Genomic DNA, 24,803 nt, shown 5'->3' on the forward strand with positions numbered 1-24,803 from the left:
CTCTTCCTATCTCTTTGGCCAGAACTCGGTCCCATGCTCATACTTGAATCAGTGACTGGTATAGAGGACGAGATAACATTTTGACTAAACAGGCCTACCCCTTAAGTTGAGATCAACTCCCCAAACCATACTGCTGCTACTTATGGGATAAAATTGATGTTGGGAAAGCCACTTCACTGATTTAAGACTTCCGAAAAGAGGGTCTGGTACATGAGAAAGCCCTCATGTTGTGACAGACCCCAGATATGATAACTAGAAAAAGATTGACAGGATTGGAACTGTCCTGAGTAAGCTACACAAGAACTAGCTTTGTGAAGATCGTCAAGGACTTAAAGTCTACTTTCTAAATCCATTGACTCAGAACCTTTCCTTTGTCCCCTGTCCTGGCATCTCCCACTTTTGTCATCTGTCTCCCGTTATCAGCCATCTGCATATTTATACCTACTCTCTGGCAAAGGTTGGCCCAGCAGGAGAAAAAATGCACTATTCAATTTCTGGTAACTTTATTCCAATTTCCCTCAGAAGAATAACCCCCCTGAATAGGCACATATTGGTGTCACAATTTTTCCTATTTTTGCGGATAAAATAATTAAGGCTTTATGGCTTGAGCAGATTACTTCTTCCTGCATCTATCTATTCAAATGAGGAGTGAAAAGAGTAGTCAGAAGATTGATAACCTTTCCAGCTCCAAGAATCTCTGCGTTCTGCCTCCTCTCCTTTCCAAGATGGCTATAACCATGCCTGAAAATCAATGTCATTTTGTGGCAGTCATGCTCTATGCTCTTCTTTAGAGTCACCATCTCCCTATCTTTAGTTTGCTTTCACTGCTCTGGGCCATCTCCAAATTCTGCCTTCCTTCTTCACTTCCAGGACTAAATGTGACAAGGATTCCTTAACTTTTCTACATGGAGAGTTTCCTGCTCATAGCTATTGGTATTGCGCTGACTCCTTTAAACACAGTACAGTGTTGGGATGGAGTCCAGAAAATATTTAATTTCTCAAAGTTGAATAGGATAATTCTTGGGAAAAAAACACATGTGTGGATTAAATTTAGGGTGCTCAAGGTAGACATCTACTTAGAGTCTGATCATGAGAACCACCCTGTCCTCCACTTCAAATGTGTACTTCTAGGGGTGCCTGGGTGGCTCAGTTGTTAGGCGTCTGCCTTCGGCTCAGGTCGTGATCTTGGGGTCCCAGGATTGAGCCCTGCATCAGGCTCCCTGCTCTGCGGGGAGCCTGCTTCTCCCTCTCCCACTCCCCCCTGCTTATGTTCCCTCTCTCGCTGTGTCTCTGTCAAATAAATAAATAAGATCTTTTCTAAAAAATGTGTACTTCTAGAAGTGGCTACTATATTTTCCCAGGATGTCACCCCTTAGTCAGAGTTCATTGGCTCACGAGAAGGCACCTGAACCAAGGAGTGTCCATCAGAATCTTTCTCTAGAATTTTTTTTTTCCAAACTATAACCAGGAAAGAGCAGTCAGTTCTCTTTTTAGGGATGGAAGAACTTTTGGTGGACATATCTCCAAGGGAGAAGTCAATATACAATAAAATAAAGTAGATACTCTGAGAGAGGTAAATATGGTGTAAGAGGTTCCAAAGGCACAAGACTTTTTGGTTACGTTCATTCCTGAGGGAAGATGCACCCTGTTTTTTCCACTGTTCTAGTACACAAGCCACACTGGGTATAAACCCACAAATTACATCTTTTGTCTAAGTTAACACATGTTTAGTTTCTGTCACTCAAACACAAGACACTTAATGTGAATTCTCAAAAAAAACAGGTCCCTACATGATTCTTTGGAGCTGGGTCTTTGGCTTTTTCATTTGACTGTGATTTACATACATTTTCATTTGCTTTGCATGCTCACCTCTCAGTATTTGTTTAAGGCATAGGGTACTGGAAAAAAACATGGAATTTAGTGGCAGAAGACCTGAGTTTAAATTCTGGCTTTCATACTTTTTTTTGTGGCAATAATAATAGTCTTTGCCCTAGCAACCTCTCATGGTCATTATGATGATCAAAATAAGAAAATGGGAAGGAACAGGTCATATTCATCTTCGCACTCCTAATGTCTACATAAAGGGTGGGACAATGGTGTAGATACTGAACAAATCTTCGATGAGCGAAAGAAAAAATATCAAAGCACAAAGCATTCTGTACACTAAGCACTAATTTAAGTATGAATTAAAATGATTAAGACCATATCACAATAGTGGAGTGTATGTATAAAGATTTACGTTGGCAGGTTAAGTTGATCTTTGGGCTGAATGACAATTTTGTAACTTCCTATAAGCTTCCTATAAACCAGATGTGAAGTGAATGGAACCTGTGTCCAGTACCCCTCTATTCTCTTTGGTTATTCTCCCTCTGTTTGGTCCAGACAGTGTGTCAAAGTCTCTGGTCCTAAGTTCTAAAAGTGGCCAATGCTTTGGAGCTGCTAGATGCTATTGCAGAAACATCAAGATGGTGATAATGGTGAAGAAAGTGGTTATTAAAATGATCTAAGGCCCTTTCACTTATGATAATTAGCACATAAACTTAACTCTCCCTCTGGAGCATCAACACACCTAAGGCTCCTACAAAACTCTCGGGATGGAAATTGCCCATTTGTGACTCCTTTTTCCCTTCCTAAATGCCTATTGCAAAATTATACAAAGAAGACATGAGGATTCAAGAAGCACCGTTACCTGGGGCCATTCAATGTAGGGGCAAACAGATCTATACACTGTATTATAATACAGCAGTGTGGCCACCAATGTTTATAATGATAATACTGAATCAAACTTTAATAGTCAAACTTTAATAGTCTGGCTACCAATACAAGAAAGTGGATAAAAGGGGCGCCTGGGTGGCTCAGTTGATTAAGCGACTGCCTTCAGCTCAGGTCATGATCCTGGGGTCCTGGGATCAAGCCCCACATCAGGCTCCCTGCTCAGCTGGAAGCCTGCTTCTCCCTCTCCCACTCCCCCTACTTGTGTTCCCCCTCACGCTGTCTCTCTCTCTCTCTCTGTCAATTAAATAAATAAATAAAATCTTTAAAAAAAAAAAGTGGATAAAATTTAATTTTTAAAATCCACCAGAATGACTAATACTATTTTAAAGGTTTGGTGCCTCAAAAGGTATATTCCCAATTTTCCGAAACACAGCTCCCAAAATGATTTATTTTCCAGCTATTCAAGAAGGCCTTAGTTTTTGGGTATCATTGCTCATTCAATGGTTCAATAAGTTAGTTGCAGGTACTAGATGCCCATAACTTAAAGCTCCTAACCCTTAACATTGTATACTAGGTGAAAATGAACAACCTCCCAATAGTAAGTATATGCTGTTGGGATAAAAATGCTTTGCCCCACTAACTTTGACTTCTTCCATTTATAAGGGAAAATTTATCTTTGGCCAAATTTCCTACAGCAAAGATTGTTGGGAAGAAAATGCATTCTTGTGGGCTTTAGATATTTTTTTAAATCCCCACCAATAGATCACTAACTTATTGTTAATTGTTTGAAATAAATTATCTCCCACTTTCCTACCTTCATAGATATAGTATTATAAGTGTGCTTTCACCTCTGCTGTACTAATGAACCATACAGAAGAAACTTCCTTGGCATATTGAAGGAGCAGTGAGAGGGCCAGAGCAACTGGAGCAAGAGAAAGAGAGGGAGAAGGGGAAACCAGGGAAGAGGCGCATAGGGCAGGGTTCAGGGTAAAGGAGATTGCATGGGCCATCGTAAAGACTTTTGCTGTTATTCTGAATAGGCTGAGAAGCCATTGGAAGGTTTGGAGTAGAGGAATGACATGCACAGATTTAACTTTTATTTGGATCACTCCAGCTGTTGGGTTGAGAGGGGATGGCAGGGAGCAGGAGCAAAGCTAGAAGCAGAGAGCCTGGCTAGCCAACTCACTATAATGGAGGCATGAGAGGAGGGTGGCTAAGACCAAAGTAACAGCCATGAAGGTGATGGGTGTGAGGGCTGAATGATACAACATGAGCAAAGACATAGCAGAGTGATTGCATAGTCAGTCCCCAGTAGATGAGGGTTAATATCAGTAGGATGGCATTCTGAGCCCCAAGACTCATCAATAAATGGTAGGCTGGTCAAGTGACAGATCCAGCTGCGTGATCACAAGTCAGAGTCAATGTCAGGATTAGAAAAGGAACTTTTTGAACATTTCTACAAAGATCAGCCAAAATGAACTGAAATTGAGTCAAAACTAGAGTTTATGCTTCCCCTCCTTGAACTGTCTGCTTGGATCATTTAAAAAATTACACACACACACACACACACATACGCACACATGAAAAACCTGTGATCAAAAGGGTTGTTGAAATGTTGCAGTTGCCCAGAATCCAGCCTGGCCTTGCAGCACTCATAGATATTAAAAATCATTTCTAGGCTCTTATATTTTTTGGTTTAACAAGCACAAGAGGCCATGAACTCCAATATCTGAAGCAAACGTGTTAAACATCTGGGATCTGGCGTAAGTTTCTCCTGTGGGATGCATTGTTTGTGCAAACTTTTATTGAATAAAAAAAAAAGGACTGAGTTTCAAAATATTCGTGTAACCTAGTAAGAATATTTCTCTGAAACCAGAGTCAAAACACAGAGTTCTTCAAACCATTGAATAAACTTAATTTAAAATCAGGCTAGAAACCAGTTCTTAAAACAGAGAGTGTCTAAATGGAATCAAGCTTACGGATCCCGAGCTCTCACACTAACAAGAAATGGCTCGTCTAAATTAAGTGGATTTTTCCAGGTTAATGGCTGAGGCTCACAACCACTCTCAGAAAGGCATGGCAAGCTCTGTCACTTAAACACAGTTGATCTTGGGCAATTTACTTCACCTCTGGGCTTGGTTTTCCTTATTTCCTATTAAAAATTGGGAAAAAAAAATACTGCCCCACAGGTCTTGGAAATTTGTAAGCATAAAAAAGTAGAATACTAAGGGTGACAGAACTTTTAAAGCTCTCTAAAAGTAGACACATAGAAGAGGAAATATAGAGAGGGAGGAGGAAGAAGTAGAATGTAAGAGATTGTTATTAGAGTATGGGAGAGATCAAACCAGCTGAACAAAGCTCTGAAAGAAGAAAAGCTAAGGGGAGTCTTCTGGAACGTTCCTCAAGGATGGGACAACGTCTCATATTGTCTCCCCAAAGTGCCCAGGGCAGCAACTACTGACTGACAGACGGACAAGTCCTTCTGATTTCTACAACCCAACCCAACCCATTCTAAGGGTGGGTGCAGGTAAATACGCCTACCCCACAGCCTGTCTCTGGCAGGCTGAAGAACAGGAAGTAGAAAAGAAATATGTCTCCCAACAGGGGAATAGGTGTGACTCTTTCAATCCACATCTCCCTTCTGAGAGGGGCTGCCAGTCCTTGCAAAGTATTTTCATGCAGCTGAGCATCAGGAGGGGTTTGGCCTGAATGGTGGGCTGAGGGGCTGAGTTTGAGAGTTGGAGTTGTGCATCATAGGGTAAGATGGATTTGGAGTTTGGGGACTTCACGGGCAGAAGGGATGTGGAGGCAGGTTGAGCATGGAAGAGGGAGCCAATGAAAGAGCAGGGACAGAGAGCTAAAATGTACATTCCTCTCTGTCTCATCTCCCCTCTCAAATTCTCAATAAAGCTGACTACACACCCAAATGAAAATGTTGTTTGTGTTAGCTTCCCATGGGTGCTACAGGAAAGTAAAACAAACTTGGCTGAAAACAACAGAAATTTATTCTCTCACATTTCTGGAGGCTTAAAGTCCAAAATCAGTGTGTCAGCCAAGCCAAGCTCGCTCCCTCTGAAGGCTCTAGAGAAGAATCCTTCCTTGCCCCTTCTAGCTTCTGATGGCTCCGGGAAATCCTGAGTGCTTTTTGGCTTGTGGCCACATCATTCCAGCTCTGCTTCATCTTCACATGGCCTTCTTTCTCTCTGTGTATCTTTATATGTCCTCTATTTTTCCTATAAGAACATTCATCATTGGATCTAGGGCTCACCTTATTCCAGCGACCTCATCTTAACTTGATTAATTACATATCCAAAGACCCTATTTCCAAATAAGTTCACATTTTGATGTTCCATGTGGACATGAATGGAGGGGGGAGGACACTGTTTAATCCGCTAAAGCGTTGTTTCATCTTGTCTTTGTGGAAATCAAGCAAGAGGCAGAGTTTTATGTCAGGGTCAACTTGGCAAGGGACTGGGTTGGTAGTAAAAGGCCTTGTGAACCAAGTGAATTCAAGAGAAGTTCAGTGTTTGGAATCAGAGGTGACTATGAAAATAAAAGCTCCTCCGTCTCCCATGGGAATTTTCAGAAATCAGGAAGGGTTTTGGAATTCCATAGGGCATGGAATGAGGAGTTCAAGGCAATATTACCTAGACCTTGCAGACCAAGGAGACCACAGCTGGCTCTTGCGTTACCAATAAAACAAAGACACCTGTGAAAGGAGAAAACAGAGAAGTGGAAAAGAAGGAAGAACAAAAGCAAAAAAAGGTAGGGAGATGAGGAAGAAAGACAGATGAGTCTTTGAAGGATGACCAAGGAGAAAGAAGCACAAGCTCTTTAGAGTCGGGGTTAAGGATCTAGCATAAGATCTGGTATATAAAAAATACTCAAGATAAGTTTGGGGAAGAAAGAAAAGAAGAGAGGGTGGAAGGAGGGGAGGAGAGAGAAGGGAGGGAGCGAGGGAGGAATGCAGAGAGAGAGGGAGGATGGAGGGAGAGGACTCATGGCAGGTGAAAAGAGCTAGAGCAGGAATCAAGGAACCTACATGCCTGTCTACCACCAGGTCAAGGGGGCTAGTCCATCCCCCAGCCTCACCTCAGATCCTTCATTGTAAACAAAGTAATTGGACCTTGTGACATAATCTCTAAATTGTTTCAGACCTATATGGTCTCTATGGGGCATTATCAATAAAATTCAATAAAACTACCTCCCTGGTACATCCAGAGGGTATTGGAAGACAGGAAGTGTTGCTAGAAACCATATTCCCAGTTTGTAGAAAGTGAAGATGATTCTGGGGCACCAGGGTGGCTCAGCCAGTTAGGTGTCTGACTCTTGATCTCGGCTCAGGTCATGACCTTAGGGTCATGGGATCCAGCCCCGCATCAGGCTCTGCCCTCAGCTGGGAGTCTGCTTGAGATTCTCTCTCTCCCTACCCCTCTTACCACCTCACCCTCCACCCCCCTCTCATGCATGCATGCTCTCTCTCTCGCTCTCTCTCAAATACATAAATCTTAAAAAAAAAAAAAAAAGAAAGTGAAAATGATTTCAAGTCTGAAATGAAATGGAAATTGCTAAGGGTATGCTTAAGCAAATGGGGCCACTCTGGTCCTCCAAATTCTAGGAACTGTTTATAAACTGAGTCGTGGCTCAGGCGAATGGCTTAGATATTTAGAATATTTGAGGTGAAGAAAGGCATGGGCAATTGCTGCTTGCTGGATAAGAGGGAAGAGAAGCACCAAGCATTTCTATGTGCAGCATCTTATTTCTCAAAACAACAAGGAGGTAGCATTATTTCCATTTAACAGATGGGGAAAGTGAAGTTCATAAAACCTCAGCAACTTACTCCAGGTCACAAGCTGGTAAGTGGCAGAATTGGGACCCAAATCCAGCTCTGTTCAACTCCAATCCCAGTGGTCCTCCTGCCTCACCAGACTGACACAATTACACCCAGGTGTCTGAATTTTAGAGAGCAAAATTCCTATAAAGAACCTGAGTGGTGTCCAGCTCAGTTTTCCATCCTCTGGTGTAAAGAAAGCAGACATGGTTTGAATTGAGAGTGATGGTTATCTGGCCAGGGGCCAGAGCAAAGAGTTGTGAGAGCAGGGATTCTTAACAAGGTCAGAGCCAGTAACAGAGGAGAAGCTGGATAAAAATTTGTTGAGGAGTTGTGTAGGAGCACCTGGGTGGCTCAGTTGGTTAAGCGTCTGCCTTCAGCTCAGGTCATGATCTCAGGGTCCTGGGATTGAGCCCCGTGTCAGGCTCTCTGCTCAGCGGGGAGTCTGCATGTTCCTCTGCCCCTCCCCCTGCTCATGTTTGCATTCTCTTTCTCAAAGAAATAAATAAAATCTTTAAAAAAAAAAAAAGTTGAGTAAATACAGGATTCAGGGTTAAAATTTTCTATCAGTCACAAAAGAAGGATCTCAGACTCCAAGAGGCCACGTGACTTGCCCTAGGTCAAGAGAACCTAGAAGAGTTCTCTCTTTTTTCCAGAGAGAGTTGGGAAAAGAACCAAAGATGTCTAGACTTCCAGACTAGAGGTCTTCCCACCACATTACCATAACTCCTTAGGTCAACAGAATTTTTCCTTTTTAATTTTAATTAAATGCAGTATACTTTGGGGGAAAATGAATGCTAACCTCCAACCAAGAACATTTATTTGCCTAATGGGTTGACTAGAAAATGATTCTGCTGCTTCAGGAAGCTACTAGGTGGCATGGTTAGTGCAATTTTCAGTTCTCATGTTACACTATGAGTCACTTTTGTTTATCTTAGCATTCTTTCCTCATATGTGGTATGCGCAGACCATAATCACTGAGGATAGGCACCCCATCACTCACTCAAGGAAGTGACTGACTCTCTGTGAGTGGATGACTAAACATATTTGATCATCGAGGTCAAAGACCAGATCCCCCATCAAGGTCAAAGACTGGATCCTTGGGTTCTCATCCCCAAGGGGCCACCTTCTCCTCATCCCCAGGGCCACTTCTCAGAAGGACCCTCAGAGCTCATCACATTCTCTCTGTCCACACACACACTTCTGACCATCTTCGGAATACCTCCAACTGGATGTCTTACAGTCATTTCAAGTTCTGTCCAAGGTATCCGTGTCATTGAGACCCATGTATTTACTCCACTGTATGTAAATTATACCTCAACAACAAAAAATAAAATAAATAAAATAAAATAAAATAAAGAAGCAGGCTTAAAATGGAATTCATCTTCCCCCACTACCAACACTCCTCCTCCTGAAGTATTTTTTAACCTGGTTCTGGGGATCCCTTAGCCTCCACACCCAATACGTCACCAAGACCTATTGATTCCATCTACTGCAATTCTCTTGAATTTTTCCCCTTTTCCTCCATTTTCTCTTGCCAGTTTCCACGATCACATTCACTCACATGACACTGACCCCCCTACTTTGTGCCAGGCACTGTGCCAGCCCTTCAGTCTATAGTGATGAGCAACACACCATGTCCTGAAGGAGTTTGCAGTTTCCGTGTGGTAATCACAACTTTGGAGATGCAGGTAATGCACAAGGAGCGATTTGCTCTACACAGGAGCAGGGGGTGGGGTGGCAGGGCAGTTGGAGTTTCAGGCATGGAACTGACCTCTGAGGGGAATGTTGACAGATAAACAGGCATCTGCCAGGTGGGTAAAGAGGAGAAATGGCAAGGAGGACAGCTCTAGCAAGAACATCTGGAGAGAATATATAAGCCTTTCAGGTTGGGGGGAGTTTGTTTCTGAACTGATTATAAAAGAGGGGCAGGCGGTGGGAGAAGGAGCCAGAGAAGCAGGCAGGGACCAGACCGTGGAAGGCTGTGTCAACCACGTTCAGGTGTTTGAACCTTAACCTGTGGGCAGAGTGGAAGTCAGTAGAGAGTTTCAAGCAAGAAACTAGTCAGCTTCACTCTAGAAAGATCAGTTTAGAGATAATGATCTCTTATGTGAACAACCGCAACAATTTTCTTGACTTCTGTCTCCCCCATCTCCACATACCATTTCCAAAATGTTCTTCCTAAAAATGAGACCATGTCCCTTCCCTAGTTAAAAAGCAAAACAAAGCAAAATAAAACCCCTACAATAGCTCCCCACAGCAGACAACAGCAATTCCCAAACTCTAAAGAAAATTGTTCCTGGAGATGCTGATAGTTGTTCTAGCAGGGGACACGTATCCCTTGCAAGTAAGTTTGATTAACCTTTATACAAAATTAAACATGTTTCCTTTTTATTGCAGAACTTCTCAGAGCCTTTAATTTTCTTTTCTTTTCTTTTTTTTTTTTTTTAAGTTTTCATCTATTTATTTGAGAGAAGACAGAGAAAGAGAGCACGAGTTGGGGGAGGAGCAGAGGGAAAGGGAGAAGCAGACTTCCCGCTGAGCAGGGAGCCCGACTCAGGGCTCGATCCCAGAACCCTGGGATCATGACCTGAGCCGAAGGCAGATGCTTAACTGACTGAGCCACCCAGGTGCCCCAGAGCCTTTAATTTTCTAATGTCAACTGTGAATCTTTAAAGAGGAGATTCAGATTCCCCAGTTTATTACACAAGTGAACTCTTCCATCTGAGCACTGGCTAGCACCTCCACAGACTAGTGTTCTGTGAAGTGATGGCCTCTACACTAAGTCCAAGCTCAATTAGATGAACAGGGACATAAATAGCCTGGCCTCAACTTCCATCACTCCCTGCCATACACATGTCTCTTCACCCTCTGCTCTGACCACGCTGTCTTCCAGAACCGTTCCCTTCCTATGCTTGAGGAGTTCTTGGTCATTCTTTAAGGCATAGCCGAATATCAACTCCAATGTGAAAAAGTGGTGTATGGGTGGCAGTTACAAGGATATACAAAAGACTAAAAAGACTAAAGGCTGCTATCCATAAAACCACACTGTGTTTCTTAAATTCCACATATGAGTGAAGAAACAAAACAGATGAACATGGGGAAAGGAAGGAAAAATAAGATGAAAACAGAGAGGGAGGCAAACCATAAGAGACTCTTTAAAAAAAAAAAAAGATTTAACACCCAAAGAACAAAGAATCCAATCAAGAAATGGGCAGAAGACATGAACAGACATTTTTCCAAAGAAGACATCCAAATGGCCAACAGACACATGAAAAAGTGCTCAATATTGCTCGGCATCAGGGAAATCCAAATCAAAACCTCAATGAGATACCACCTCGCACCAGTCAGAATGGCTAAAATTAACAAGTCAGGAAACGACAGATGTTGGCGGGGATGCGGAGAAAGGGGAACCCTCCTACACTGTTGGTGGGAATGCAAGCTGGTGCAGCCACTCTGGAAAACTGTATGGAGGTTCCTCAAAAAGTTGAAAATAGAGCTACCATATGATCCAGCAATTGCACTACTGGGTATTTACCCCAAAGATACAAAAGTAGGGATCCAAAGGGGTACGTGCACCCCAGTGTTTATAGCAGCAATGTCCACAATAGCCAAACTATGGAAAGAGCCAAGATGTCCATCGACAGATGAATGGATAAAGAAGTTGTGGTATATATATACAATGGAATATTATGCAGCCATCAAAGGAAGGAGATCTTGCCATTTGCAACGACGTGGATGGAACTGGAGGGTATTATGTTGAGTGAAATAAGTCAAACAGAGAAAGACATGTATCATATGATCTCACTGATATGAGGAATTCTTAATCGCAGGAAACAAACTGAGGGTTGCTGGAGTGGGGGGTGGGGTGGGAGGGATGGGGTGACTGGGTGATAGACACTGGGGAGGGTATGTGCTCTGGTAAGCGCTGTGAATTGTGCAAGACTGTTGAATCTCAGATCTGTACCTCTGAAACAAATAATGCAATATATGTTAAGAAAAAAAAAAAGAAGAAGAAGAAGGTAGCGGGAGGGGAAGAATGAAGCGGGGGAAATCGGAGGGGTAGACGAACCATGAGAGACGATGGACTCTGAAAAATAAACAGGGTTCTAGAGGGGAGGGGGTGGGAGGATGGGTTAGCCTGGTGGTGGGTATTGAGGAGGGCACATTCTGCATGGAGCACTGGGTGTTATGCACAAACAATGAATCATGGAACACTTCATCTAAAATTAATGATGTAATGTATGGGGATTAACATAAGAATAAAAAAAAAGATTTTATTTATTTTATTTGAGAGTGAGAGAACAAGCTGAGGGGAGAGGCAGAGGGAGAGGAGAAGCAAACTCCCCACTGAACAGGAGCCTGACTCAGGGCTCAATCCAAGGACCCTGGGATCATGACCTGAGCCAAAGGCAGACACTTAACTGACTAAACCACCCAGGCGCCCCTAAGAGACTCTTAACCATAGGGAACAAACTGAGGGTTGCTGGAGAGGAGGTGGATGGGGGGATGGGGTAACTGGGTGATGGGCATTAAGGAAGGCATGTGATATAATGAGCACGGGTTGTTGTATGCAACTGATGAATCATGAAATTCTACCTCTGAGACTTAAAAAAAAAACAACAATCAACAAAAAGCCACACCATGTACCATTTTGGAATTGTTTGGGTGAATAATTCTGTAATCTGTGAATCCGTGAAGAGTGCTAGATTATGTTTTACAAAGAAAGGGAAGGGCTGTTGCTAGCACAGAGACCCTGGTCTCTGGAAACTGTGCACTGTCCTGTATTTAAAGGGAGTCTGGTTTTTCCCAGCCTCTCTGCTCCAGATTACATGAAGAATCTAGGCACTGTGTCCAGCCCCTAGATGCCATGATGGACTAGGAACAAAGAGAGGGCTAGATTTTTTTTTAAATGTATTTCTGGGAATGAGTGGGGGTAGCCTGGCCCCTGGACAGGGGGTGTTGGAATGAAGGAAATTGACCCTAGAATGGAGAGACTGGAGATCAGAAGGAACCCTGAGAAGGAATCCTCATGAAGAACAACCACAAGGAAGACCCAGGGTTGGATCACCAGATGAAGATACTTTCTTTTTTGTGCAGGGACAACAGGAGAAGAAGGAGGAGGAGAAGAAGGAGGAGGAGGAGGAGGAAAAGGAGAAGGAGGAGAAGGAGAAGGAGGAGGAGGAGGAGAAGAAGAAGGAGGAGGAGAAGGAGGAGAAGGAGAAGAAGAAGAAGAAGGAGAAGGAGGAGGAGAAGGAGGAGAAGGAGAAGAAGAAGAAGAAGGAGAAGGAGAAAGAAGAAAAAAGGAAGAAGAAGAAGAAGAAGAAGAAGAAGAAGAAGAAGAAAAGCAAGTCCTGGTTCTATTCAGGAAAGGGATGCTCTGAAGCCTGGGGAGAAATTCTGTGTGCTGGGAAGAGAAGACAAGAGGAGCTGGAAGAGCTGTACTTTGCCCCTCAGATCCCACTGTGCTTTCACTGGATGGGTCCTAGCCCTGACCCCCTCCTTCCAACTTGGGATGGAGATCCAATGGTGGGGGTGGAGGGGCAAGTCAGAGAAGGGAAAAGGAGAATGAAGAGAGGACAGGGAAGAAATGGGAAGAGAGAGCAGAGGGGCAAAGAACTCCCTACCCCCCCAACCCCGTGACCCCACTCAGAAGCACAGCAAGCAAGTGGAGTTGAACCTCCGGAGGAAGAATAAGACCACCAGCTCCATGTCCACACTCCACCCCTTCTTTCCCACCTCAGCCTTCAGCAGGTTGTTGAAGAGCTGAGTAAAACCTGGTGAAAATTAAGAATCAGAGCCGCCTTGAGGCAGTTTCCCAAGATGCAAGCACGTAGGGAATGTTTGTGAAGAGCCCAGTATTTATTAGGTGAGTATCAGCAGTATTAACGGGAAGGAGCAACCACCTCTCCTCCCAGGCCTGCCCCATCTAGAGATGTTGCCCCAAATGCGGCAACCTGCTCCTTTTTGGTGGGCCTTATTGTCCCCAGATCCTTATAGTATACCTGGGAGCTCTTCACCACCTACTTGTGTGAAGTCCTGGCTTGTACGATGAAAAAGATGCTGTGGAATTTTTTAAAACCAGTATGGAGGACCCTAAGAAGATAATACATTCCAAAGTCCCAACAGGGAAAAAAGCAGGAGGCCAGGGGGGTCTGGCTCTCCCCAAATATGCATAAATTCTGAGCGGAAAAGATCCTCGTGACTAACCATGATTTTCCTGGAAGAAGTAGATTATGATTTCGATGTGCCTTTGCACATAAAATGTCAACGGGTTACTGGACCTGGCGTGGGTCTGCTTTTCAGAAAGACTGGCAAGATGCTGTGTGGAAATGCCAGGCTTGGGGTGGAAATCTCCATGGGGTATTTTTCAATGCGGAACCAGAAAAAAACAAAACAAACCCAAAACATAAGACTACAGGTTACTGTAGGGCGCCTGGGTGGCTCAGTTGGTTAAGACTACAGGTTACTGTAAAGAGCTATGTTATTTGCAAATGCCCCAGCCTGGTATCACACCCACGATGGTTTTTTTGGTAAACATTTTTAAGAGCAGGGGGATGTTACATGTCACAAATGTAACAGCAATCCAGGCTCCTCTTTATAGATAAATTACAAATGGTTTCGTACAATGAAACACAGAAGAACTCAAGGCACCCGTTTTAGAGTCTTTAAAGTAGAGTTGCTATCTGGTGACACAAGCCAGTTCTGCAACATCAGATGCATCCTGTAGAAGGGTGAATCCAAGAATTAGAAAAAAAGGCTAGGTTGAAACCAGAACAATTTTCCCCAAACAAAAACTACTTTTACATGACATCAAGCCACCCAATGACTCTCTGGCTCTAAATCAGTAATAACTAATTAATTAATCCTGATAAATTAGTGTCATAACTGATGTAGGAAAGAACATCAGGGTTCAAAGCCTATGGCCAAGAAAGAATTCTTGAGACGTCTTTGGTGCAAACGTGTGATTTTATGTAAGCACGTCTTTGGTGCAAAGGTGTGATTTTATGTAAGCACGGGGACAAGACCCGTGGGCAGAAAGCTGCAGCAGGGTCATGAGGAGCGGCCCATTATATACTCAAGTTGGGAGGGGTCTAGGGAGAGGGTAAGCCTCCCAGATATTTTGGAAACAAGATTTCCAGGACCCTGAGGGGGCTTGCTATTGTTAGGAAAGGCCATTTACTACTGTTTAGTAAACCCTCAGTCATGAGACCCTTCAGATGTATATCGCTGGGCCATATGCTTGGAGGTTGATTGCCAACACTTATCTTGGGGGGTTTAGAGATAAAGGAAGTTTCCAAAGGAATTTTTATATGTTAAAGTAGACTTACAGGATCCTTGGGGTGGGGGGGTGGTCAGGCTAGGATTGTCTTTCGCCCTTAGCAGAATATTAACATTGAGGCAGTTGAGTCCCTAGAAGGTCACTCTGCCTGTTTCAAGGACATGTCAGTGGCTGTAGGTAGTAAGGAAATTGAATAATTTTTCTTCTACCTTTGTTTCCCACATCAATAATGACCTTGATGTTTGCATCTATGTACAATTTACCCCTACCTTCATTTTACATTATTGCTCAAGAATATCCCAAATTCTGGGGCTCCTGGAGGGGAGGGTTCAGTCGGTGAAGCATCTGCCTTCAGCTCAGGTCATGATCCCAGGGTCCTGGGTTGGGCTCCCTGCTCAGCGGGGAGCCTACTTCTCTCTCTCTCTCTCTCTCCCCCCTGTCTCTCTTCCTCTGCCCCTCCCCCCGCTAGTGTTTTCTCTCTCTCTCTCTCAAAATAAATAAAATCTTTGAAAAAAGAATAAAAAAGAATATCCCAAATTCCTGAAAAAAAAAAAAAAGTGCTGTTAGTCACTGCCTGTGAACATATAATTCCCCTCTATGAGAAGACACCAATATCGGCAACTTAGTAGATGATTCCCAGGTTGAAACCTGGGTTTATTTCACCCCTGTGGTTTATTTCACTGATGGCTGTAGGCAAAGATTCATAATGAGGAAGCATTAGCAAGTCAAAGATTCTAACTGGAGCTGTCCTCCCAAGAGCTGCCAAAGTGATAATAAATCTTGCCTTTCCGTGCTCCCTTTGTCCTGAAGCCTCTAGGCTTTTTGTTTTCTTTAATCTTTCAGTTGCTCACAGTTTCTAATGAAGACATCAGCCATTTGTTAAATAAAGGCACTAAGAAATTCGAGAACAAGAATATCAATAAGAAGGAAAACTGTGTATTTGTTTGTGGTTGATGAGCATCAGCCAGTTCCAAATTAATGAAGAGCTTTAACAAATGTTTGCTTTTTTTTTTCTTTTCTAGAAAAGGAAACACTGCATTTCAAAGTATAAAGTCTGTTGGGGCACCTGGGTGGCTCAGTTGGTTAAGTGTCTGCCTTTGGCTCAGGTCATGATCCAGGAGGGGCCTGGGGTCCCAGGACTGAGCCTGCATTGGGCTCCCCGCTCAGCAGGCAGTCTGCTTCTCCCTCTGCCCCTCACCCTGCTCGTGCTCTCTCTCAAATTAATAAATAAAATCTTAAAAAACAAAAACAAACAAACAAAAAAGTACAAAGTGTATCGGGTGCCTGGGTGGCTCAGTCAGTTGAGAGTCTGACTCTTGATTTCAGCTCAGGCCATGATCTCAGGGTCTTGAGATCAAGCCGTGGGTCAAGCTCCACAGTCAGCACCTGAGTCGGCTTGAGATTCTCTTTCTTCCGCTCCCCCTGCTCATGCTCTAAGTACGTACGTAAATAAATAAATAACATCTTTAAAAAAAAAAAGTTCTCAAAGTACAAAGTGTATCAAAAAGAAAGAAAATTTTCACCTAACGATTTTGTTTTCTTTCAACTTATTTAATAATTGTAAGCTGAGGCATCTTATACTAAATTTCAAATATGTATCTCTAGATGTTCATAAGAATTTTTAGTTGTATAAAATAGGTATGTCTTAATAATTACGACAATCTAACCAAAATCGTTTTGTTCACACTGCTAAAAGGCACCAATCACATTGTATTTCAATTTTGTCCCGCGGGCTGCATAAACCCTTGGGAAACTATCTTATCCATATACTGTATCTGTCTCGTTCATCTCTCTGAAGCCAGAAACCGGCTGAACCAAAGTTGGGTGGGTGGCTGCTCAACCAAAGCACGTCCCCCTCTAAAGACAAAAACCTGCAAACAGGATTTCATGTGTTGAGAGTGGAGTAGAGAATACCTGCTCCTTTGTCGTGTCATCTCTCTCCGGACTCATGGCTTACCCAGCTGAAGAATTTATGCACATTAAACAGGCCACAAAAATACATTTATAACCACTGCAGATGAAGTAATCAGACCTACTTAAATGTTTTCACCATCTGGAAAAATAACACCCCAAGGGCCAAGACAGTTACCTAAGAAAATTTCTAAGTCCATTACCCAGGCCTGAGAGGCAACAGGTAGGTGGATTCCATGCCAATTAGGAAATGTTATGATTGGCAAACCACTGTGAAACTCTAAAATTGCAGTTTAATGGAAATGCTGGCTGTCATCTCCCAAGTACATTTCAAGGAATCACAAAGCTTTAGCCTGAGAGGCAGCTGAGTGGATGTTTTCATCCATGTTGAACCCAGAAGATTAGGAGGTAACACAAGGACTTTTGCAGGTGTCCCAGCCCGTAATCCGGCGCCCCTTCTACCAAAGAACTTTCATTCTTCAGGACTTGATGAAGCAGTCCAGAGCAGGGCTCATATGACAGGCTCTCGGCCCAGCTCAGGGATGAGGCAAAGCCGACAAGCACGGGCTCCGAGAGCCCAAGTATCTGAGCCCAAGGGAAGACGCAGTCCCATCAGACTCCGGGGAAGCACAGAGACTTCCTGTTGCTTCTCTGTGACTCAGAGAGCAAGCTTATCCCCAACCTTGTGAATAAAAGATTTCCCAAGGGGTGGGGGAACCCAACAGCTTTTCCGGTCCTAGGAGCCTCTATAACGATTTCCCAAATGTTTTGGGTTTGGCCTTACAATACACACTTTGCCCCAGGGCATTTTCCCCTTAATTTTTAGGCCCCAGTGTATTTTAAGGTAAATTGATCCCACATGCTTCTGATTCATTTACACTGAACTCATCAGACCATGTTTGGAAAGAGCCATCTGAGGTCCAAGAAGCCCTTTGAGCCTGCTTTTATGAGTCTCTCCGTGCCTTTTTTTTCTTAGAAGCAGGAAGCCACATTTTGACGTGGACACATAAAAGGCGAGCCCCAGAGACTCGGGTCTGGTTCCAAGTGTGGCACCTCTGAACCGATGGGTCCTCAAATCACCAAGACACAGGCTGCCTTCCTTCCTTTCCTGACATTAAAGGAAACCTTACCCTTGTGCTGGGTTGAGCCAAAGTCGGAAATTCAGAGCTGCCTGGTGCTGAGCTCACGTAAACCATCAGCATTCCGAACTCCACACCGATCCCTGACACCCAAGCCTCCCACACGAGGGGAGCCCCAGGCTCACGACCACCTCCTGCTCTTTTGCTCTGCGGAGAGCTGAGCAGGGGGGCCCCCAGCGCTGGCAAGCCTGTAGGAAACTGTCCTTACTCTTCCAAGCAACGAAGCCGAGGCATTCTGAGCCGTTTGTTGTTGATGTTGTTAGAAACATCCCTTGAAACTGACCGCCCGATGGGAAGTGGCTTGGATGTGCTTCATTTTAGAGAAAGAAGAACCACAGCCAACAGCAAAGTCAGGTGTGTAGGAGTATGGGTGAGAGAAATGCCGTCTGGGCGCAAGGGAGCCAAAGATGCTCTTCCCTCCGCTGAAGACCCAGCTGTGAAGGATCCATGAAACCCCTACTTGCACTGTTGACTCTCTTTGCCCCTGCCTGGGGTTCTGAGTCTTGAAGGAAAGCCAGAGTCCCCGATCAGAAAAAGGATGATGAACCCCGCATATAACCAAAAAGATGCTGAGGGCAAGGTGACCAAGTCAGGGCCATATTTGTCCCCCCTCGCTTTATGGGGTTTATAACAATGCATTCTCAACTCCAGCTATTTACTAGAATTTTTAAAAGTCCCAAAGCCTGGGCCCTACCAAAAACCAACTAAATCAGAATCTCTGGGGGCAAAGCCCAAGAAATCAGGTTTTTTTCTTAAAAGCTCCACGAGTTATCCTACTATGCAGTCAGGGTTGAGGACCACTGATTTAAAGTAACGCGAATACACTTGTGTTCTGGAAGAGTACCTAGAAATAATTTACATGCCAGAGGGATGGTTGTTTTCTAATTGAATGAATAGGATTCAGGCTGATGCTAGCCCCTACCTTCCCCCACCTGCAGCCCTCTGCCCCGCCCCCAACTCGCCTGAGTTCTAAAGAACGATCAAGCTCTCCAGGGAGTGTTTAAGTCAGCGCACAATAAACAGGTTTAAAGAGAACTAGAACCAACCCCGAATGCTGAATCATCTACGATAGTCAAAATGAACCAAACACAAGATCTCTTCAAATATTTAATCAGTTTAGAGACCTCTGCCTTCCAACCCAGTTGGGTAAAAATTCTCAAGAAACACGATCAAGGGGTCCTCGAAGAAAACACTGGGGTAAAATGGAGAGGAGACTGGGTTTGGGAAGTCAGAACATAACATGTGTCTTAAGGCCTTTTTAAGGAATCCTACCACTTAATTTTTTAAAAATACTCAAAATGCACAAGAAAGGATTAAACAGTTATACAAATTTAAGGACAACGAAAACTTCTTTGATGGCCGAAAATGCCACACATGGTTTGGAAATAGACTCTTTAAAAACCCTTAGATCCTGCTGGGGTTTCTTTCCGTAGCCTTCTCTGTGCATACAAGAAGTGAACTAGCTACAGCCAAGGGGCCCGGTGAGCTCTCTGGGGGCCTTGGCAAAGAAGCGATCGGCGAGGGACAGAAAGAAGGCGTGGAAGAGGTGACAGGAAGCTGTTCACAGTCTTTGAACATGGACTCAGACCCCAGCGAGCCTAATCTATTTCCTTCGAAAAATATGAAAAGAAACTGAAGGCCTTGAAAAATCACCGTCGATCTCAGGTCAGGGTGCCAATAATACTTTCCGATAACTGCGTCGTAAGAATTAGGGGAAGCATGTCCTTCAGAGTGACGGGTCTACCATGCTATAGGCAGGCTCAGGACATCGGGCCGACTCCTCGGGAGACGGTCAGCAAGAAAAGCGTAACATCTGTCCCACTTTACTCTCCCTCTCGTTTCTTCTCTTCTCCTGTCCCTTGGTGCTGTTGAGAGGCAGTGTCAGCGGCCCCCCAGCCCAGGGCTCAGAATGGGTACTGGGACACATATATCCGCAGTCGGATCACGGAGCTGCCTCTGAAGTTGATGACGGTGTTGACAGTGATCATTTCCAAGTCCAGCTGGATGTCCCTCGGCCCTTTGATGGGGCGTGTCATCACCAGGGTGGCACTGATGGGACCGGTTTGCTGTGGGCAGATACCAGGGATACCAGTTAGACAAGGCCTGGCCAACGTAAGGAGACAGGTGAGCGGGAGCCCAGAAGTGCTCAAGCAACATGGGAGAAGGTTGGGGAAAGCTGTTGGTTTGGGGGGGTGGGGGGCGGGGGCTCTTGTGCAATCACCAAAGCAGACGGCCAGGTGATCTGGCCTCAGGTGCCTCTGCAGCCCCAATCGGGGCACTCCCCTTACAGCCCTGCAGTCAAACTGGACCCCCTTGGTGCTGCATTCTCCCCTTGGCTTTGCCCACGTCCCACCTGGCTTTTTCCTGCTAACTCTCCAGGGCTGCCCTGAACTGTAATTCCTCAGAGGAGCATTCTCTACTTCCCCCAACCTCATTCAGGTTACCCTGGGACCCTCTGCCACTGCGCCCAGTCTGCCCAGGGTGGAAAGTTCTCATCGCTGTGCATCACCGTCCACACTAACCAGTCTGTGTTGGATGTCTAAGTCCCTGCCAGGCTACGAGCTCTGTAAGAGCCAGGACTGGGATCAGGTTTTTCACCGCTGTCCTCCCCCAGAACCCAGCCTGCTGCCAGGCACACGGTAGGTGCTTAGTAAATCTTATCTTGAATGAAATAATGAGGAACTGATGGAACTAACCGCATGTCATAGGGCTATCACTTCATTGCTCGGGGGGGCTCAGCTCTATAACGACGGTTTGTACCAGATCACCAGTTCTCAAGCAAACAGCCTCCAATGCACCTAGGACGTTTTTTCCTAAACAAACAATTCCAGGGACCCATTCCAAGATTTTCTGCTCTAGTGGATGTTTGGATAATGCTGGGGGAAAGTATAATTTGTTTACAGGCCTCCAGGTGGTTCTGACGTGCAGTCCCTGTGGGAGCTCCCATTAAACACCCTGTGGGTCCTCCAGCCTCACCACCCCGTGACCCTAGTGCTATAGCCCTAATGATTTCTTGTGAGCTCTTCTCCTCCACTGAGTCTTGCTCTAAGACTTCTGAGGAGCTCAGCAGGGAGTCTGCTTCTCTGCCTGCCGCTCCCCCTGCTTGTACATGCTTTCTCTCTCTCTCTGACAAATAAATACATAAAACCTTAAAAGAAAAAAATTGAGAAGTGCTGATCTAGAAGCACAAGACCCAATCTGGGGATGCTGGCTGTCATACTAAAGGTATGTCTCATTATTTCCCTGTTTTCTAAATAAGCAAACCAAGGCCCAGTGAGGTTAAGCCATTACATAGGGTCACCAGCTAGTAGAGGCAGAGCTGCCCAATCCCAGGCCTTTTCCACTGCACACGATTATCAGAAGAGACAGCTGTGTGTTTTTACTTCTTCTCCCTAGCACTGCCCTTCAGGAGAGATGCTCACGGGTCCATGCAGTGGCCAGACAGTGGGCTCCTGGAGAGGACGTAGCGTGAGAGAATAAGGAGATGCCGGGCTATCACTTTCTATAAGCTGCAGAGCCCAGCACAGTGCCCAGAGACTGAAAGCAACAGGCTTGCAAAATCAAGAAGCCTGGCTTGCTGAAAGCCACACCGGGTGTTTTATCTGTCTCCATAAAGGGAGGGCTCCCCACAAAGATCCGACATCCCCAAGAGCTGCCACAAATAGGACAAGGGCGGGGCAGGCGGGTAGGTGCTGGCCAGGTACTGGGACCTCCCCTGTGCACTAGGCTATCAACAGCCTGACACCCATGCAATTTCCTCTTGGCATCCGCCGCCTCTCTTTCCGTCAGCACTGGCGCAATTGGCACCTCCTTACACAGAGGACTTCCTTGTCGACTCCTGCAAAACTTCGGAGCACTGGGCCAGCATTTCAGAAGGGACAACCACACAGGGAAATGCCCATGGCATTTACATATACAAATATCCCACCAGCTTTCACTGTTTGCATGAACGAAGGCCAAGGGCTGAGGACCTTGAGCTGTGGGCGGCCCTCAGGAGGGAGATCTGCAGAGCTCAAGGTCCAGGAGGGGACTGGAACGACTGGGACCTTCCAAGTTGTTCACTTGGGCTTTCCTGATAAAGATCTCCGGAGGATCATTGCCTCTCCCATCTGGAAGGAACCCTAGAGGTCAGCGGGTCTGAGGTCCGCCCGGGGCCAGATCTGCAGCAGCCTGAGGAAGACCTGCCCATAAGCCCATGGGAGGACTCAAGCACCTGACAGGGGAGCCGGGGACAGCTACGTCCACTACTCATTAGGCTTTTGGGGCATAGTCAGGGCATTGATGAAAGAGGCCTCCCGAGAGTCCCTGCTCATTGGGAGGCTTCATGGTCATTGATGCAAAATGATGCTTATGATCCCAGGCGTTTGGCCATGACCTTTCGTACATCTCTTATTTAATCTTCATTACCCTACGATGTAAGTAGGTGAAGTACACTACAGAAAGTCACCAAACTAGCCCATGACACCAGAGTATCTGACCCCCCAAATCCTGCTCTGACCACTACGCTCTGTGATAAGGTCTCAGGACCTCTCAATTTCCTGACCACCCACCGCACGGACTCTACGGAAGAATCACCACCTTACTCTGTAAACGTTGGCCTGGTGGCGTGGCCCCCTCCCCACTGGTGTGGGTTCCTCAGGGACGGAGGCCACATCCTGTTTGTTCCTGGACTCTCAGTGCCTGACTCAAAGCCGCACATGACACACTGCTGAATTTATGTTCGTGCTGGAAGAAGGGATGAGCGAGGCCGACCACAGCGAAAGCAGATTGCAAACTGCTCACCCGACGTGCGTCTTCTTGGCCTTGCTCTCACACACGCTCGGGGCTGTTCTGAATCAACCCACGGGACGGCTCTGTCTGACTCAAGCAAGGAAGTCAGCTTGCCTTGGACCTGCCACCTGATCCACACGTGTCATGGAGGAAACGTGTTTTGGCACAGTCTGAACCCCATGACCGTGCTCCTTCTTCTGGCCCTAATTGTGTCCCCGAGGCACCTGGCCAAGGCCAGTCAGCCACCACAGGCTGCCAACAGTGCTCGTGAAAGGGGCATGTGGGCACGTGCGTGTGTGTGGTTTGCTGTGTGCTTGTAACACACTCCGCGAATCTCAGGGTGGGGAAGCCTGAATGGCCCTCCAGCCCCACCTCCCACACCACGCTCCAGTCCCTCAGCAGCGCTGCCAAGGCTCCAGGGCCCGGGAGCTCACAGCCTCCTGTCAACAGTAGCAGCATCCATCACAGCAAAAACAACGCTATTCGGGGGGCCTGGGGGGCTCAGCCGTTTAAGCGTCTGACTCTTGGTTTCGGCTCAGGTCATGATCTCAGGGTCGTGAGATCAAGCCCCATGTTGGGCTCCAGGCTCAATGTGGAGTCTGCTTGAGATCCTCTCTCCCTCTCCCTCTCTCCCTCTCCCGCTTGGGCTCCTGCGCTCTCTCTCTCAATAAATAAATAAAATCTTTAAAAAAAAGAAACAATGTTATCAATACAAAGTAACTAACACTTATTGAACACTTTCTACTATTACTAGAAGTTAAACTAGACTTTTCTTGTTATCTCAGTTTCTGCCGAATCCCAAAGCTAGAAGAGTAGGGGAAAAGACGCCACATCCTAAAGGGAGGTGTTAGAGAAGGGAGAGATTTTGATACCCGCCTGCCTGGGTGCAAATCCTGCTCAGGTGCTTCCTAGCTGTGAGACCATGGGCAAGTTCCTCAGCCTCTCTGTGCCTCAGTGCTCACATCTGTAAGCTGGGACGGTCGCGCAGGCCCTGTGTCACAGGACTGTTGGAGGGAGGAAGGGAGTGACGTATGGGAGGCGGCTGGCGCGATGGCGGGCCCACGCCGAGCCCTATACAGGATTTGCCGCCACTGTCCTTTGGGTAGTTCCTGTAGCCACGACTTGCGACGCAGTGGCCAGCCCGATCTGTTTCCCTCCCTCTCACCACCATGCTGCATTAAACACGCTTCCCAGCCCCACCTCAAGCCAGGGGGGGTTTCGAGAGAACTGTTCAGGGATGTGGGTCCTCTGGTGTTTAAGAGTGCAGACAGCGGTGCCTGACTCTCCTGGAGAAGTCTACACACGACAGCCCAGATACCCGGAGCCGTGGAGGGGGGGGCAAGGGCTGTTAGGGTCTTGCCAGAAACATATTAGCATACAGGCAAGATACCAGCCCCTGGGACCTTTTCTCATCTCTTCTAACCGGGGCTTCTGAGACTCCCCTGTTTTTAGACCATCCCAGCCCCAGAGGCAAGGACTGGAAGATTCTGCCTGGAGATAGGGAGAGGGAGGTGGAGACCTCAGATACGCTGTCCTCTCACAAGCCCTGGGGGTGGGCGGCTCCCTTCAAAGTGGAGAAGCTTCCATGGGCCTAGAGATCCTCACAGTGCCCCTGGAGGACTGCATGCTGTATTTGTTAGAAATGCAGGTTCCTGGGTAGAGTGGGCTGAATAATGGCCCCCAGAGATCTCAGGCCCTGTAAATAGATCCCCAGAACCTGTAAATATTACCTAATAAGAAAAAGGGATCTCGGGGGTCGCCTGGGTGGCTCAGTTGGTTAAGCGTCTGCGTTCGGCTCAGGTCATGATCCCAGGGTCCTGGGATTGAGCCCCTCATTGGGCTCCCTGCTCGGGGGGAGCCTGCTTCTCCCTCTCCCACTCCCCCTGCTTGTGTTCCCTCTCTCGCTGTCTCTCTCTCTCTCTGTCAAATAAATAAATAAATAAAATCTTTAAAAAAAAAAGAAAAAGAGATGTCGGCCTGTGATTAAGTGAAGGATCTTGGCGCGGGGAGATTATCCTGGATTATCTGGGCAGGCCCTCAATCCAATCACACAGGAGACAGAGAGAGACAGGGAGATTTGATACACACAGAACCAGAGCAGTGTGACCTCAGAGGCAGAGACTAAAGGGACATGGCCACAAGCCAAGAAACGCCG

At 45.9% G+C, this 24,803-nt stretch overlaps 1 protein-coding gene across 2 annotated transcripts in view; it reads right to left on the bottom strand.

Annotated features, from left to right (window-relative positions):
* Window positions 1-18,972: 18,972 nt before the first annotated feature.
* FBLN5 (fibulin 5) overlaps window positions 18,973-24,803 on the bottom strand; it is a 76,195-nt gene continuing 70,364 nt past the window's right edge. For both annotated transcript variants that reach the window (XM_045901414.3, XM_045901413.3), the window contains exon 11: window positions 18,973-19,944. In XM_045901414.3, coding sequence (XP_045757370.1) covers window positions 19,783-19,944 — 162 coding nt within the window. In that variant the 3' untranslated portion in view covers window positions 18,973-19,782. The remainder of the gene's footprint in view (window positions 19,945-24,803) is intronic.

The sequence above is a fragment of the Mirounga angustirostris genome, unplaced genomic scaffold (genome assembly GCF_029215605.1).
Source record: "Mirounga angustirostris isolate CCGP_5_RB_7025 unplaced genomic scaffold, mMirAng1.0.hap1 SCAF_9, whole genome shotgun sequence".
Lineage (NCBI taxonomy): Eukaryota > Metazoa > Chordata > Mammalia > Carnivora > Phocidae > Mirounga > Mirounga angustirostris.